The sequence below is a fragment of the Centruroides sculpturatus genome, unplaced genomic scaffold, assembly GCF_000671375.1.
Source record: "Centruroides sculpturatus isolate CEXI.00-Female unplaced genomic scaffold, Cexi_2.0 scaffold76, whole genome shotgun sequence".
Classification (NCBI taxonomy): Eukaryota; Metazoa; Arthropoda; class Arachnida; order Scorpiones; family Buthidae; genus Centruroides; species Centruroides sculpturatus.
Window position 1 is genome coordinate 477,912 of NW_019384451.1, and position 20,128 is coordinate 498,039.

At 24.3% G+C, this 20,128-nt stretch overlaps 1 protein-coding gene across 6 annotated transcripts in view; it reads left to right on the top strand.

Annotated features, from left to right (window-relative positions):
* Positions 1 to 20,128, top strand: part of LOC111620559 (nucleolysin TIAR-like) — a 363,479-nt gene that overhangs the window by 178,226 nt on the left and 165,125 nt on the right. For 4 of the 6 annotated variants that reach the window (XM_023362491.1, XM_023362493.1, XM_023362495.1 and 1 more), the window contains one exon: positions 19,292 to 19,387. In XM_023362491.1, coding sequence (XP_023218259.1) covers positions 19,292 to 19,387 — 96 coding nt within the window. Of the gene's footprint in view, positions 1 to 794; positions 2,604 to 9,100; positions 9,259 to 19,291; positions 19,388 to 20,128 lie in introns of those variants that run through there. The other 2 variants (XM_023362494.1, XM_023362497.1) reach the window with 2 other exon arrangements.

Here is a 20,128-nt window from a genome sequence, read left to right on the forward strand (position 1 = left end):
AAACTAAAGAAAATAATCAGTTTTCATATAATTTTTAAATACATTGTACTGTCAGTCTGTCATGATTTGTCAAATTAAGTATAAGTTATACTCTTTCATTTACTTTATTTTATTTTATACTTCAATACTTAATTAAATCAGTTTGTAACAAATATTATATATTGTCAGAAAACTTTATTAATTTAAAGTATTGTTTACAAGTAATTTTATATCTTAAATTTTATAATTGCCATATAAATATCTTTGGTTGAAATATATGTCTAAAATTTCACATTGTTTTAAAAGTAATGCAATATACAGTATGTTTATATATTTAAAGTATGACAGCTCTAATTGTAATTTTAGGAAAAAATAAAATATTTGGTAAAATAAACAGTTAATGTCAATAAAAGTTAACTTTAAGGCTGTTTTGAATTTATTATATATCAGTATTTATATTTTCCTGTTGATAGTAGAAAATATATACTGTGTCATCAATAATTATTTTGTTTATGCTTAGAAAATTTAATTTCAAAATTTAAATATTACATCAGTTTCAAACTTTTAATTNTTATTTAACTTTAATAATAATACATTGTAAGTATTTTAATTGAAAGAATATTCTTTAATTGGAGAAATACAAGTTTTTAGAAGAAGGTTTGCGTGTTGAAATAGTCCAGTCCCGAATGTCGCATTATAAACCGCACCCATCTCTTTCCTTCTTATCGCCGAAAACTTTACTTGACACACAAATTAGACTAGAATTAGACACTATTTCTATTTTTTTTTTTAAACAAGAAACTCTTGTAAAAATATCAATATAATTTTATTCGAGCTAAAATAGTTGGAGTTAACATAGAAATATTATACCCTTGAAGTTTTATTAGTGAAGTAGCTATTGTTTAATTTTTGCATAGGATATTGAGAATTACGTCTTTCGGAAGGTATGTGTACTAGTCCTGGATAATGATGTGTAAAGCTTTATTTGAAGGATGATCTTTCTTTACGGCGTAATGTAAATACATCGTGCTGAGATAATGTCACTGTTAGAAAAGACTTTGACGTCATTATAAGGTTTTATGTATACGGAAATAGAAATCGTTTCCACATGACTTGAAAAAACTTCAAGACCTCTAATCAAAAATTTCAAAAGTCAATAATTGGTAATTTTCTTTTTAGTATTATCGAGTGAAATTTCAATTCGAACTATCAATGAAACGTATAGTAAACCCAATAAAATCTAAAAATTTGTGTTGTATTTATCGTTTTAAAACAGTTTTTAAGCGATTTTCGACTGGCGGAAGCGAAACTAAATTGAGTAAACACGAAAATTAGTTATAAAATAATTTGCATAGTGTGTTTTGACATCGCGACTGTTCGAAGTATTGATTTGAGAAGCAGAGTCTGGCAAATAGTATCTTCGAAATACGGTAGCGTACAAAATAATTGCCTTCGGACGATCTTATCTCGTACCTTCCGTCAATTTTTTCGTTAAATCTAAATTATTGGAGACCGCTCCATGACATAATTAGAGTCGAGATGCAATAAGAGCTCAATAATGGGTATTTTAGATGAATTATTATAATTAAGAGGTAAAAAAGTATACTTACACAAAATGCTAGAGAATAAAAATGGAAATTTATCCTCCTTACGACATAAAATTTCATCAATCGATTATAATTATCCAGAATTGATATAAAAATGGAGTATATATACTATCGGCTTAATTACACGAAGATAAATTGAGTTAAAATTTAATTCGAAGATAGTCCAAACCTTTTATCCGTTCCTGTGTTTCTTTAAACGAATCTAACTCGGCAGTTGCACAGCCAGATATCGATTTTTGACGTGGTTCCCTTAATAGTGTGCCTATAGCTCCTCTATTACTAGTACTACTACTTATTCTACTACTACTGCTGCTACTACTACTACGACAACAACAACTACTACTGGTATCATTTAAGAAATGTTTAAAATATGCGGCTTAGATATTTGGATAGGTGACCTTATGAATTTGGTGAGGTAAATGACGGTTGTTGAATTGGACACGCTAGATTTAACGCTTTCCGCCAACTGTTTATTCTCTTTAAACATCAGAAATTGTTGGAAAATAGTGGGAGGGGGCGCATGCGCCGAATATTCGATATTCCGACGACAAAACTAGCCTTAAACCATTACCTTTACCGTTTCCTTTCTTCTGGATTTCTGCCTCTAGTTGGATCTCACTCGGAACATGACACCAATCAGCGATGATCTCGCAGCGGAACGGTATCTTTTGATAGAACAGGCGAAATCATACCAGAAGCAATTGTCCCACGGGTGGGACTAGTAGCAGTCTGATATTAAATAAGATCCACATACCGACAGGATCCGCAGCCAGAGTGCGCTCCAGTCTGTGCAGTCGGCGCTGGCATGCTCCACTCCACTCTCTCTCTTCTCTGTGTCTATACTGCATACAAGCGCGCACACGTTATAGTTGGTCGTGAGGGAAGGAGCGGCGACGCCGGCCTCCCGAGACTGTCCCCCTCCCCTCCTGTAAATACAGAGCCAAGTGAGAGTGAATGCTGGCCAACGAGATGCAGTGGGCAGCTCTGTCAGCTTGGTCCAACCCGATGGTGTTATGGGTAAGGGTCTTCCAAAATTCTTTCTTTTAAGTCTTATGCCTTTGAATTATAGTGAAACGTCTTTACTCCTTTCGTTTTCTTATTCGTAATCGAGTTAAAGTAATCCTTCTACTCCTTACAGTTATATATGGCGTCCATTATATACACGATCGTTTATGTTATTGCTCCTGCATGCAATTTCCACTAATATACGTTGGAGTTCCGTAACGTTTATTGCGAATATCATACACCAACTTTCTTTCCCTTTCTTAATTTGATTGCGCTGGAAAAATGGCTATTAACTTGCGATTTTCAATGTTCGAAAGTGCTTATCACCTATATTCTTTCACGTTAATTCAAACTTCAATATGACGCACTGCACCCCCCTGCCACCCTCCTGTGAGTTCGTTGCCTTGGTAACTACGGGTTGTGACGTCAAAAGTGGGTGTGGACCACACTTGGCAGTGGTCCTGTTGGGGTTATGCGTCCGATTTACGGAATCAAAAGACCAAACCGTGCGCATTATTATGCATGCTTCGAGGCAATCTTCTGTTAGTATCTGAGGATGGACATCCGAAAAGTTGATTTTACTTGGTAATTGGGTAACGCACAAACTACATTGGAGTAACAAAGATAAATGAGATTCATTCAGTCGAATCAATTCAACTGGCTTAATGAGTACATAAATGATCTGGTAGTTCGATGCACAAATTATTCACTCAAAGAATAAAGATTTACTATGTTTTAATGGATAATTAACACGCTTTCTGCTTGCATTTAGTTTTGAATGACTGTATCTTTCAGATTAGAAACTTTGGATGAGAATGCATTTATTCTTTGTAATTTGCGTTTTCTGAAAAAACAAATGAGCGAATCTTATTAGAAAAAGAGATTTTAGATTAAATATTTTGTACTTTAGGTTATTACTTTTGTGTAATCTGATTTGTAAGAAAAGTTTTTGATTTTACAAGAAAAAATCAAAATTTTCTGTAAAATATAAGTTTAGAAGTGAAAGTGTATTGCATCATCTCGAAGACTGATTATAAAAGTTGAACCTGATGCCTCTTTTGGCGATTTAATGGCCAGTCAGGTAACGCTTTTGTCTCTAGCATTGTTTTATGTCCTTCAGAACTTAAATGACCCACCGCATAAACCCAAGGGTGGAGCTAACCGTAACCACACGCCGTCCTCATATTTCGACTCAAGTCTCCTAAACTACACTCCTAAAATCTAATAGAAAACTTTATCTCATTTCCTTTTCCGAATTTGCCATTTTCGGTTGATTTTTCATTCTTATATTTTGATTCTTAAAATATTAGAATGAAAGAGAAGCAAAATACTAATTTTTGTTAATTGAATGTCTCATTTTAAAAACTATTATTTTAAGAAGCGATTAAGCTTTGACATATAAATTTATTTTGTAAAGCGAGTTCATTAATATGGCAAAGAAATTAAAGTTCGAAATGAAATATCATCGAACTGTGTGGGATGATATTTTTATCTTGATAATGGTCAAAAATGAATAGAGAAGGAGAGAAAACGATTCGAAAATCACTAGACGTTGATTATATTCTTTAAGATATGAAAAGAGTTCTCTGTAAAAAAGATATTTAACTTCGATCATTTTTAACGGTTTCAATCCTTTGCTGTTTATAATAATTTAAGGTAAGCTATGTGTTTTTAAAAAGAGAATTGTGATTGTACTACCTGTTACGCATGTGGCGCAGACCTCCTCCCGATGCATTCTCTATTATTGCTAGATTCACTCAGTTGATGAAGAAATTCCAACCATGTTACCACCTGGAGAGAGAATTTTACACGTCGCGATATTTCATACTTTCTGGCATTAAAGTGTGTCCCACATCAGGCATTCCCTGCGGACCAGCTTTTTACTTTCTGATTTCGTGTCCTCATCCACTCAGCGTAGAAGCATGGAAACACTTTACTACCTTCGACAAAATGAAAAGTTAGCAATTGCACGACACGTAATAAATATACCTGTAACAAAAGCGGAAAATAAGTTAAATTATTCTGTTTGACGCAAACCTATACTGGAAGTTAATTGCGTGCTAGAGTGTAACTCTTATTCAAATATATAGTTTGATGAAGAATTTGTTTTTGGCTTTACTCGATAATATAATTTATAAACTGTCAGTAACTGGTACCTGTAGCCTGGAAATTTTATTTATTTATTTATTTTTTTCTTATGACACTATTCCATCATCGTGATTGAGAATCATTGAAGTAATGAAATAATTAGGACATACGTACCATTTTCGGTGGCACGCCATTGAACCAATATCTCATCAAAGATGCTCCTACATATATAAACTAAAAGTAATTTTTAAGTTATGCTTTTTTAAATATTAAAATATATAAATAATAATAAAAGGTAGAGAAACAATTTAAAAATGATTATTTTGACGTTTTAATGGCACTCCTATGAGAAATTCGTGACACACCAGTTGAAACGATTACTTTATTTAAAAGAATAACAATCTATAAAATGTCTATTCTTTATTAATGGTTGAAATAGTTTCTGATGTTACGTAAAAATCTATTTGAAATTTTTCCTTATAGATTTTTGAATTGATTCGAGTATTTTGAAGAATTTCGACTGTATTCTTACAAATATTAGCACTATAGCCTAGTATCGAATTCGAATTCAATATTTAATCTTAGATATCTTTACTCTATAGATCTCGCGAGTATAAATGGTTTGGTTTTTACGTTATTCTATTGTGAAAACAAAAAAGAAAAAGTGAAAGGTAACGTACTGTACTTCAGCTTTGTAACCGATATATCGATTGAATAAAGGCATTATAGCAAGTTTCATTTTTTTCCCCTCTTCGTATTGTATATATTTACAAATATATTATTAGTTTGAATAATTTCGGGTAGGACATTTACAAATGATTAATTTTTTTTATCAAAAGATTTAACGTAGTAAAAAGTTTGTCTCACTTTACTTAACAATATACATAAGTTTTAAATCTATAGGGTCAATATCTAGAAATGTTTACGCTTCTTTTAACGTGCCATAGTTTTATGAGCAAATAATTGTCAGTTAGGACTCACTGTTAGGTTACCATAGTCAGTACTTATCAGTAACACTTAATACTACTCCTGCAGGAATGGAATTAATGGCAATCGAAATTATTAAGATTATTCACCACAAAGGGAATTTTCCTCCGCATCCGTTATCGGTTATTGTATGCGTAGTTTATAAAACAATTTAAATGTTAAAACTTACTTTTATATCGATATTAAATAGGGAAAAAAAAGGGGAACATAACAATAATCTAACGACGATTTCGTATTCTGAATAATAAAAATTTTTTCTGTTATCTTATTATAGAGGAGAGGGAGAAGAAAAATTTTAAGGTTCGTAAACTGTTCGGTAGAAGGTTATAAAAGAAAATATTGGGCTTCCGAAGGTGCTATTTTGTAATAGCCGAAGTTAATGTTTTTATTAGTATTTAAGATTGGAAGGCTTAAAGTAATAGCTTTAATATCGAAGTTTCTTTGCTATTAAATAAGGAACATTCTGCGAATCTCTACTACTCAAATATTTAAATGTTCGCTATTTTTTTTTTTTCGTATTTAACTTCTTTACAGAGTTTAGTTACTGTATTAAATAATTTAGTTTAATATTAAAAGAATGAGTACATTAAATAAATGTTTTATAATAGTAAAATTCTGAAAATAATATTCAAAGAAGAAACTTGATATTATTTCCGAACGACGTTAATGACGGATGTCTTAAGATGATCCTTTTTTTTTGCAAGTAATAATGCAAAACTAGCGGATTTTCAGTCTACATTTTCAATTTAGCAATAATTTCGCTTGGTAATAACAATGAAAAGAAGTTGCGAGTACCTTCATTTTCTCACCGTTATCGATTTCGGAATTTTTGCGATTTATGGGAAATTGCTGAACTAATTGGAAGATATCAACCAAAACAAGATAATTGAATGGAAAAACTAAATTTTAAATCGAATAGAGTAAGATTATTATGAATTTTTTTTTTCAAGTTTCCTTATAAAGTAATTCAATAATTTTATTCGCGCACGCCATTAATTTAAATACCCAAACAAGTAAAAAAGCATAGTTGATAATATTTAATATATTGTGAGTTAACGCTGTTGAAATTATCCATTTACATTTATAGCATATTTAAATTATATAATAAATTATTTAAAAAATATACGATTTATATATATATAGTAAACAGTGAAAATAACACGTTAATTAGTAAAGCAAAAACAAACAATGGATGTAATTTCGTATTCAATCTTTGTGGCAGATTAAAATATAACTTAGTTTAATAAAAAGTAATATGATTTTGAAGTTTTTCCGATGAAATGAATATATTTTTATTACTATAGTCTGACAAAGATAAATATCTCTATATCAGATTTAGAGACTTTGTACTGTCAGTTAAAGCGCTTCTTGTTGAAAATTTGTATTTGGATATTGCAATTTATAACAACAATTTCCTTTTCGTTTTCATGCCTACTATTCAATTCTAAATCTTAAAAATTTATTGCGACATATTAAATTTTTAAACAAATTCACTACGTTCCTTTCAAATTAACTGACATTTCAATTTGTAGTTTTTCATTGAATGTATATTAAGAGATTTATTCACCAGGAAATTTGCTTCTCCGAGTAATATGACTATAAAAATTGTATTCTTTTAAGAATATTGCTTTTGACGCTTAATTGAAATTAATTCAAACCATTTCACAATTATTTCTATTATTTTATTTAAATTTTAATTGAAAAGAAATTTCTACATATTATGATTTTTAATACNTGCTATACATAGCATTATAATCAATATTAAAATATGATTGATTTAATTTGCAAGTAAATTAAGAAACAGATGTCTAAAATAGTATGATAATATAGTTTTATTATGAAAATTTTGATCTTTTAACATTCTTTATGTGAATAAAATCTAAAATTTTTTCAGACTGCTAATAATGAAATACATTTTAGGAAAAGGGTTTTCGGTTAATTGTAATTAATGATTTGTTCTGTCATCATATAGTTTATCAAATTGAAGAAGTATGGATAATTACATTAATTAAGATATTTAGATTAATACCTTATGTCTCAACTTTTAATTTTCTGACAATTTATATTTTATATTGAAGCTCTTTATTATGGGAAATGAACTTTTTTTAAGAGCTATACTGGTTTTATTTTTAAACTATTCAGAATTAAATTAATTTCATTATCAGAAGATTTTCCAGAGTAAGAAATCTGATGATGATTATAAAACAAGTTTATTTTCAAATTTAGAAGTTAATTTATTTCCTATAATAAAAACTTAAATGATAATGCATTGGAATTCAATAAATTTTAAATATAGGCAGATTAATTTGAACTAAATTATAATTTGTAGAATATTATATATTACTGATACAATCATAAACTCTATGGTTTTTAACTTTGATTGATTGATTAACTAAAGGCACCAATACAATCTAGACTATGGCTAGCCACAATTATGCCCATTATGGATGGGCTTGACTCACAATAGAGTCAACTAGCATGGATGAGGAATGAGAATGATGCCTAGTTAAAACTATTTATGATAAATTATACCTTATTTCTCATATGAGATTTGAGTCCAGAATTCCATAGCAGTGTGATAACATCTTACTGCACGGCCATCTGGCCAAATATTTTTAACATTAAGTATTTCTTCTTGCACTAGATTATGAAAACTAATAATGTGTGATAATCATTTATATGTAGTCTAAGTATTGCTTATTAAAAAATGTATTAAAATTGAAAAATTATTAATGAAATTCAGTTCTTGAACTGTATATATAAATTAATGTGCTTTATATGATTTAAAAATTGGATTAGAAACTTTGTTGAAATTTATTAGTTATTTAAAATTCTTGTAATATAAAAATTTTCAACATTTGTACTACTATTTTATTATTATTATTATTATTACAAACATTTTAAAAATAAATTTGAATAATTTTTATTTATAATTTATTATTATTAATAGTTAATGATAGTAGTCTTTTTGTATGAGGAATTTTGTAAAGCTTCTTTTAGACACAATTTCCAAAAGCTGCTCCAAAAGTCAGTTAACAAATATAAAGATTAAATTATGTATTTTTTAATCATGCTTCCATCAGTTTTGTTAAAGAAAAATACATTATTCCAAAGCTAATTTATCATTTATATTCACAAGTTTACGGTTAACTTGTTGTATTTTAAGTTTACCTTTTTACTTTGGGTTACTCTATATATGTATAAAAATTTAATATTTTAAAAAATTAACATGTTTATCACTTTATCTTAATTTTCTTCGTTGTGAGTAAAAATGTTTTAGATAAACATCGATTCACTTCGTTATTTTACAGATATTTTCATTAAATTCATGTCACTGTGTTGCTGTTGCAATACTGGATAAATATAGAATATAAAATTATATGTAGTATGTTGGTAATCAGTTAAAATATTTATATATCAAATCAGTTTTATCAGATTTTTTTGATCATTAATGACAACATTGGATATGTTTCTATAGATATTTTCAGCAAACTTTGTCAATAATTGTTTCATAAGTATAAAGTTTCCCTGTCTGATAGTTCTATATACTGTAATGGAGTTGAAAGTTTGGATGTAGATTATTATTGTTAATGTAAGAATAATTATACTAAGTTATTTTTGTTTGTGATATAATTGATAATATTTTTACCATGTATTACTCATAGGCCATGTTCTCATTAATTTATTTTAAAAATCTGTTATCTTTGTACAAATTTTAGCATTTTTTTTTAATATATAGATAGTCTGTGCTAAAATTTACAATTTTATAGATCTATATTATAAAATATTTATTACGTCATTTAACATTTTATTACAAAACTAAGTACTATAAACATTTAGTTAATTGTTTCATTTATACAATTTATAGAATTAAAACAGAATAGTTTTTTTAATTTTTACATTTCAATCTATTATATATTTAGAGTTGTATTATCATCAAATGATTAAAATTTTGTAGTAAGATTAATGTAAAATAGTAATAGTTTTCCTTGATGACAAAAGGATAATTTCATTAAAATAAAAAGATAAAGAAATAAAACCATATTGCAGGATAAACAAGAATAAATCCTGGTTTTATATAAGAAAAATTATTTAATTTATTGGATCAATTTTAATTGATTTTCTGTATTGTTAGAATGATTTAAAATTAGTTAGTTGGTTTTTTATTTATCATTGAAAATTTATTTAAATACTTTAGTATTTTGAATTTAATTAAAATAAAAAAAATAAATAGAAGTCAGTTAAAAAGATTTGATTAAAATGTATATAGTTTTAATTAACTGCAAGATATTTATGATATAGATTTTGCTATACATAGCATTATAATCAATATTAAAATATGATTGATTTAATTTGCAAGTAAATTAAGAAACAGATGTCTAAAATAGTATGATAATATAGTTTTATTATGAAAATTTTGATCTTTTAACATTCTTTATGTGAATAAAATCTAAAATTTTTTCAGACTGCTAATAATGAAATACATTTTAGGAAAAGGGTTTTCGGTTAATTGTAATTAATGATTTGTTCTGTCATCATATAGTTTATCAAATTGAAGAAGTATGGATAATTACANTGTATATACTCAATTTCACATAACACTATAATCTAGCTTAGAATTCTACAGTTTCATATGTAATAACGTATTTGTGATATTTAATAATAATTTATTGAATTACTGTTTTTGTATTGAACATTTTATATAATTCGAGATTAAATGAAAAGTTAAACAATGAATATTAAGCTTAATAATTCAAGAACGATTTTCTAAATTGTTATAATCATCCTTCTGCTGACCAGATATAACATTGTTTTTAATTTCATCTACTACAAACTAAAGGAATTTTATTATTTTTATTAATAGAATATTAATAAAAATTTAAAAAAATTACATTACATAAGATGCTATTACAGTAAATAAATGCTATCAGTAATACTGATATTATAGAATGTATATTCAAATTTGCAATATAAAGTCTTGTAATTTAATAAGTTTTGTGGATTACCATATGAAATAAATGTAATAGTTGTATTGAAAAGTTGATTATAATACTTGTTTCAATTTAAATTAGATAATCAAACTATTTGTAAATATACCAAATATTATGTTTGAAATATTGTGAACAAATTCATGTCATAATAAATTCATTGTTGCCATGAAACATTTGTTAATTATTTATTACATTTTGATATGAAATTAACAGTAATATGATTAAATAATCATTACTATACTATAAAGAATTTTTAAAGCATTTAAGTGAATTGATATTTTATTCATCTAATTTTTAAGTTTTTAAATAATAGTTAATAAATTTAGGTCAAATAATATAAATTATTAAACAAGTCTTTGCTTCTGTAAGTGAAAGTTTAAAGATTTCACTTTTGCTTTATTTTGGATTTAGCCTTTTTCATTGATTTATTATGATTTAATTATTCAAGTAATACATATATAATTATGAGAATGTTATGTTTGTGCAAAGTTTGAAAATCATCTGCAATTGACAGTTCAAATATTATTAAATATTTTTATATATTATAATGTTTCATTACAAATCTAAATAATTATCAAAAAAATAATTTTGATATATTTTAAAATTTTGTTCTTGCTATGACTCTAGTTTTAAGTTCTTTTAAAGAAATAAAAATTAAATTATTTTAGTACTTTTTTTAATTAAAAATTATGTTCTGATTGAATTTTATTGATTCATAACTTTTAAATTTTATCATTTGATTTCTTTAATATATAGTTTTATATACCAGAATATAAATTTTTAATTATGTTAGTTGATTGTGAGTTTGAGTGGTTTTAAGTTATTAATTTATTTTCATGCTTCAGACAGTTTACTTCATGATTTTATGTCTAATGTGATTGATAGATTAAATTTACTTTTTTAATATTTTATCTAAAGTTTATTAAACCTTAGAACATTAACTTTGTACGAGTATAAATTGTCTTATGAAAGGCTAATATTTCAAGTTTATTTAAAGAATAAAAAAATATCATGCTACTAAGAATATACTCCAACATTCTAATTGTTTTAGAAGCTTGAGTTTACTTAATATTTAAAGTTAATTTAATTATTGTTTAAACACTCGATTTGTTTCTTTACCTAAATCTAATCTTATATATCTAAATCTTTATTGATCTTAATATGATTTATTATTCAAAGTAAGATTAGTTATGAATTCAAAACTTTGTTTTCTGTAATTGCATTTTTGCTTAATTTACCATTATTCAAATAGTTTTATCTTATAAATTAGAAATTTGATAAACTAAATAATTTAATGCTAAGTTATGGTAATTTTATATGAGGATTGTAAGCTTCTCCATGATTATTCTGATTGAATTAGAAAAAATGAAAGAAAAAGGTCTTTTAAGATTCAAATTTTTAAAAGGTATAGTACATATATACAGCATGTGTAGTTTTTAAAGATTTGTTACTTGTATTAAATTATTTTAACACTGGCTTATATTTATAGTAATTTTTAAAAAGTAACAAAAATTTTTTTATTTTATACTTAGACTGCTTGAAATGAATTTTTATTAAATTATTATTAGATTTATAGTTTTGTTATAAATGAGTTAATTTTATAATGAAAATCATGAAGTTGAACTCATACTTTTTATTTATTAAATACATATGATTTTTAAAAGTTTTGTAGAATATTCAGTTTGTTATTATAAATTTATTGATCAGATATATATATATATATATATATATATATACGGTCNTATTGTGGTTTTCTTAGTAGGCCCTACCTCTCTATTATATAATGATATTGTTTCAAAATAATTGTTACTGTTCACTAGAATTTAATTTATGTGAAAAAAATTTGGTTTGTATAATTTATTGATTTTATAATTATTACTGACTTTAAACATACATGAAAAACTAAAGAAAATAATCAGTTTTCATATAATTTTTAAATACATTGTACTGTCAGTCTGTCATGATTTGTCAAATTAAGTATAAGTTATACTCTTTCATTTACTTTATTTTATTTTATACTTCAATACTTAATTAAATCAGTTTGTAACAAATATTATATATTGTCAGAAAACTTTATTAATTTAAAGTATTGTTTACAAGTAATTTTATATCTTAAATTTTATAATTGCCATATAAATATCTTTGGTTGAAATATATGTCTAAAATTTCACATTGTTTTAAAAGTAATGCAATATACAGTATGTTTATATATTTAAAGTATGACAGCTCTAATTGTAATTTTAGGAAAAAATAAAATATTTGGTAAAATAAACAGTTAATGTCAATAAAAGTTAACTTTAAGGCTGTTTTGAATTTATTATATATCAGTATTTATATTTTCCTGTTGATAGTAGAAAATATATACTGTGTCATCAATAATTATTTTGTTTATGCTTAGAAAATTTAATTTCAAAATTTAAATATTACATCAGTTTCAAGTTTTTAATTTTTAATGTTAGTTAATTTGATATTATAATTTATTTATATGTATTAATTAATAAATTCAGTCATATAATTAAATACATATAAATAAATAATTAGCATTTCTACTCTATATTAATTTTATTTATTTATTTCTGATGGCTGTAATTAAGGTTTATATCATTTTTCTTTAACATTATAGTGATTCTGCATTTTAATTGCAAGAATTTATTTACCTTTTGATTTTATATAGAATTTATATAGTTTTTGATACTATATATTTATATTTAATATTATTAACCTAAAATTTATATATTTATATCAAATCTTTTTTGTTAAAAATACTTAAAAATGCAAATTATTATTATTAGTGAATTTATTAAATTTATATTGTAGTGTTATGTGAAATTCAGTGTATATACTCAATTTCACATAACACTATAATCTAGCTTAGAATTCTACAGTTTCATATGTAATAACGTATTTGTGATATTTAATAATAATTTATTGAATTACTGTTTTTGTATTGAACATTTTATATAATTCGAGATTAAATGAAAAGTTAAACAATGAATATTAAGCTTAATAATTCAAGAACGATTTTCTAAATTGTTATAATCATCCTTCTGCTGACCAGATATAACATTGTTTTTAATTTCATCTACTACAAACTAAAGGAATTTTATTATTTTTATTAATAGAATATTAATAAAAATTTAAAAAAATTACATTACATAAGATGCTATTACAGTAAATAAATGCTATCAGTAATACTGATATTATAGAATGTATATTCAAATTTGCAATATAAAGTCTTGTAATTTAATAAGTTTTGTGGATTACCATATGAAATAAATGTAATAGTTGTATTGAAAAGTTGATTATAATACTTGTTTCAATTTAAATTAGATAATCAAACTATTTGTAAATATACCAAATATTATGTTTGAAATATTGTGAACAAATTCATGTCATAATAAATTCATTGTTGCCATGAAACATTTGTTAATTATTTATTACATTTTGATATGAAATTAACAGTAATATGATTAAATAATCATTACTATACTATAAAGAATTTTTAAAGCATTTAAGTGAATTGATATTTTATTCATCTAATTTTTAAGTTTTTAAATAATAGTTAATAAATTTAGGTCAAATAATATAAATTATTAAACAAGTCTTTGCTTCTGTAAGTGAAAGTTTAAAGATTTCACTTTTGCTTTATTTTGGATTTAGCCTTTTTCATTGATTTATTATGATTTAATTATTCAAGTAATACATATATAATTATGAGAATGTTATGTTTGTGCAAAGTTTGAAAATCATCTGCAATTGACAGTTCAAATATTATTAAATATTTTTATATATTATAATGTTTCATTACAAATCTAAATAATTATCAAAAAAATAATTTTGATATATTTTAAAATTTTGTTCTTGCTATGACTCTAGTTTTAAGTTCTTTTAAAGAAATAAAAATTAAATTATTTTAGTACTTTTTTTAATTAAAAATTATGTTCTGATTGAATTTTATTGATTCATAACTTTTAAATTTTATCATTTGATTTCTTTAATATATAGTTTTATATACCAGAATATAAATTTTTAATTATGTTAGTTGATTGTGAGTTTGAGTGGTTTTAAGTTATTAATTTATTTTCATGCTTCAGACAGTTTACTTCATGATTTTATGTCTAATGTGATTGATAGATTAAATTTACTTTTTTAATATTTTATCTAAAGTTTATTAAACCTTAGAACATTAACTTTGTACGAGTATAAATTGTCTTATGAAAGGCTAATATTTCAAGTTTATTTAAAGAATAAAAAAATATCATGCTACTAAGAATATACTCCAACATTCTAATTGTTTTAGAAGCTTGAGTTTACTTAATATTTAAAGTTAATTTAATTATTGTTTAAACACTCGATTTGTTTCTTTACCTAAATCTAATCTTATATATCTAAATCTTTATTGATCTTAATATGATTTATTATTCAAAGTAAGATTAGTTATGAATTCAAAACTTTGTTTTCTGTAATTGCATTTTTGCTTAATTTACCATTATTCAAATAGTTTTATCTTATAAATTAGAAATTTGATAAACTAAATAATTTAATGCTAAGTTATGGTAATTTTATATGAGGATTGTAAGCTTCTCCATGATTATTCTGATTGAATTAGAAAAAATGAAAGAAAAAGGTCTTTTAAGATTCAAATTTTTAAAAGGTATAGTACATATATACAGCATGTGTAGTTTTTAAAGATTTGTTACTTGTATTAAATTATTTTAACACTGGCTTATATTTATAGTAATTTTTAAAAAGTAACAAAAATTTTTTTATTTTATACTTAGACTGCTTGAAATGAATTTTTATTAAATTATTATTAGATTTATAGTTTTGTTATAAATGAGTTAATTTTATAATGAAAATCATGAAGTTGAACTCATACTTTTTATTTATTAAATACATATGATTTTTAAAAGTTTTGTAGAATATTCAGTTTGTTATTATAAATTTATTGATCAGATATATATATATATATATATATGTATATAAAATATATGAAATCATTTTTAATGTAAAATATCACATTAGTCTTTAATATAGAATGTATTATGATATAATGTCATTACTTTACAGATTAGAATTTGCCTAAGCTTTTAATGTATTTTGTTTATATATTTTTAAGTATACAAAAATGATTTAAATTACACATTTTAGCTCAATGTGTAAATTGTATAAATCAGTTTTAATGAATTTTCAAAAAAAAATAAAACAAATTGTTAATAATAATCAGTTTGTTAATTATTTCATTAAAGAAATCAAATATAAAATAATTACTTGGTTATCAATAATTTTTGATTTTTTTTTTATAATCTGTTAAAGGCATTTTTGTAATAATTAATATTATTTATCATTGTCATATTGTTTGATATTAATAATAATACCTATTTTGTAAAAGAACTATATACATATTTGATGATTCCGTAATTTAATATTATTTGTATTTAATGAAAAAAATTTCAAAGATTAATTTAGTTATAAAATTTGTAATTAAATTGTTTAATTTTGAGTTTCTGCTATATCTTTAAAAGATATTAAGAAACGTTCACATTTCATTTTAAATTGATTAAACAATTGTTTCTAGTATTAAATATTTCTGCAAGCATTTGAACCTGATTGTCTTCATTTGTAAAAAAGTAGTTTATGTATTGCTGATTGTAGAAAGTTCTTACATATTAACCCTTGAAACAATGTCAAATAAGATTACTAATTTTACTGCCTTTAGTGCAGGCCTTCATTCATTTATTAGACTATTTAAAATTTTAATATAATGATTGTATTGAGCATGGACATCATTAACATTAGAAATTGATTTTATAAAGTGATTATATAACGTTTGAGTAATTTATGTATGTGTAAATAAACTTACTTTATCTTTATTGGTTAACTGAAATCAGCATTGAAGCATTTTGGTATTATACTCTGAAAACAGTAGTTGTAAACAAACAAATCCAAATATTAGTAATATGAATTTTCAGAATATTGAATAATTAAGCAAAGTTTGTCATCAGTTTTAAATTTGATGATAATTATATTGATATATAATCATAACAGTCATTCATTGATATATATAAGTTTATGTTAAAGTGGGTTGCACTTGTTCAAAAAAATCTTTAAATGGATAAATTACCATAAAGAATAAACTGTTGATGATTAAAGTGAAAAGAAAATAGTCTTCAGATATGCAATGTTTATTAGTTCTACAGATGAAATAATAAAATCATTGTGATAAAAATGAAATTTGCAAAATTTATGGAGAAAGGAATTGTATTTATGTCACAAAGCACCTGTTGTAAATGGTTTTCAGGCAGAGGAACTTTGTCATAAATGATAAGCCATGAGCAGGACATTCAGTAAAAGTTGACAAGAAATGAATCTTGAGTATTAATTGAAAAGATCAAATGCATTATTCCTTGAACTATTAAATGTATTATATTCATAAAAGTTGTAAATGATAGATAATTTGAAAGCTATAACAAGTACACAAGTGCAATGCAAAGATACAATGTTTGCTCTTCAAGTAGAGTTTATTATACTATATGCACATGGGCATTTCATCCATCCTGTTATCATCAAGTTTTTAGTTTTATTGAAAAGTTAAAAGTTCTTGATTTTTTATGCGATGAAAACTTTTTTGATATCTTGATAAAAAAGATAAAAAAATCCTCTGACTAATCAAAATCTTAAAATCCAATGGAAATGACATGATAAGTTGTCATCTGCAATGTTCAAAGTCATATTATAATCAAAAAGTAATGCTGCGTGTTTTATTCTTAGATTACAAAGACATTCTTCATTATGAACTATATTTTAGATTGTTTTGACATAATGAAGCCATTATAGTTGACTAATATTGTACTCAAAGCTGATAAACATTTTACAAATGGTAATTACTAAAATATGCTTATTACTGATAATATAAAACATTTAGTTTCATCAAGACTTGATGATACTTAATACATAATTACAAAAATTATATGAGCATTTTTCAGATTATATGCCAAAAATAAATGATTTTAGATATACTTATTTTAGATATACAGTAGGTAATTTAGTTCATAAAATTCGTAAAAAACTAAATTGTAGTTGAAAGTTTATGGAATGCAAAAGCAAATTTTATTTTTCTGATGTTTAACCTGTGATTAAAGATGTAGTCATGGTAGAAGATAAATATTAGCAAAATGTTTTAAACTTGTAATAATAATAATTACATTTTTAGGAGACTATAATGCTGAGATTAAGTAGGAATATGATACATACATACATACATATAATTACAATAATTTAAGAATAATTTTTGTTAATATAGGAAAGCAAATACTGTATGAGAAAATTTAATACATTGAAATTAACAGTGGTTTTCATTTAGTTCAAATTGAAATAGTTGTAAAATAGTTAAATCTGTATGAATTAATTTGATCTGTAGATGAATGTATAGTTTGAAAAAATGAATTGTTCAGCCAAAATAAGATTGCCACATCAGAATATTGTAGATTAGTTGTTAGAAAATGCATGTTTACTTCTTACTTATTCCAGTACTCTTTACACTGCTAGTCTGGTGAAATTCAGAGCCAAAACTGCAATCTATATGCTTTGTTAGAATTACTATGTATATTTGAAACTTAACTTATCATGCTGATATTGTTTTTTATTGATCTAATTCATGCAGTTCTAAATTCATAATAAACGGCATAAATATGAAATAGGTTTTATATGGTAATTTTTTAAAATAAAAAGAATATTGATGAAATTTTAGCTAAAGATTTTATACCCATGTAAATGAATAGTGAAAAGATGTTCTGTAGCAATAATGATTATATTTTGATCTTAAATGACAAGATAATGATGAATATAGTGATGACAAGAATGAGGATACAACAAATAAGTAAAACATTGCATGAATTATTTAATTAGATTAAAAGGAATTTAATTTAGTTAAAAAATAGTTTATCCTTTGCACTAGTTTAATTATGTTGTTTTTCTGTTGGGTGTGTTATATATTAAAGATATAAAAAGTGTTTCAGTTTTTGTGTATTTAATGTTTGTTTAGTTATCATTATCAAAAAATTGTTATCAAAACTTGATAACTAATGATTTAAATGTAGGCTAAAAATTTTACATCCTGAATTTCTGATTTATAATTGATATTTTAAAAGCATGACTTTATTTTATATCTTAATATATCTTTTATATATATAGCATAATGTAGGTAATCATTTTTCTGAAATTCAGATTATACTATTTTGTCATTTCTCTTTCATTTAATGTATATATACCTAACTTAGAAGAGTGATACTCATTTAAAACATTCTTATATGTTATTTATTTATTAAATTCTTTTTAGATTAATACAGTTTGTCAAAATGGCAGTTATGATAAATTGATTAGTATAGTAACAGTTATATTTTTTAAAGAAAACTATATATTTTGACTCAAATATTATAACAAATTTAAAGAAGACAAAACTTTAAAACTATAATATAATGTAATTATTAAAAACAGTTATTATGCAATTAAAAAAAAACATATTGTAATTATTTTTCTAATCTGATTATTTTATAAGTATAAACTTAGTTTCATCAATATAAAGATAATTTTAAAGAAAATATCAAAATTAAAAATATTTGTTTCTCTTTTCAGCCTGGCAATGATCCTTATTGTTTTGTGGAATTCACAGATCATCAAGCAGCAGCTGCTGCTCTACTGGCCATGAATAAAAGACAATGTTTAGGCAAAGTAAGTAGATCCAATTTTTTATTATAATAAATTTTATCAGGCATATTAATGGTTCTAACATTAAGATTTTATAATTTTTAGAATGTTAAAAAATTCGCCTCGACTTACATCTTATTTAGTACATTAAGATAATTAACTGATTTCATAATTTGATCTATATGATATATATCTATTTAAATATCTGATAGAACATGAAAAATTCTACTTTTTTATTCCAATATGGTATGAAAAAAGTTTTTCTCTTCTGCATTTTCAAACTAATTGAAACAAGAAAAGATGGATATGTAGTAAGTGTATGATTGAGTACATTTGTGCTTTTAAAGGAAAGATATGTGAACTATTTGAAAGGAGATAGTCTGATGTAAGGCTCTCTTTTAGAAAGATAAATGAGTTCATGCAAATATTATCATGCAATTGAAACCATTAGTTTAAGAAATTTTTTATCTTTCTATGTGTCAAAAACATTTTTGAAAGAATGTTATGTTCATAATGATTTATTGATAAGGAAATTAAATAGAGGATCTGTAATACTAGATAGAATTTACATATTGAAATATATAATTTTGATGTTTGTTTAACATGAAAGTGAAGTTTTTTAAAGTTTGCATTTATATATTAACTATATCTTCATCTCATATATTTCGACTTTAAAGTAGAAAGAACATAAAATGTGTTCTAATGAGGAAATGAAAAATTTAAAATAGTAATCTTTAGATATAAATTTATTCATTTGATTTCATG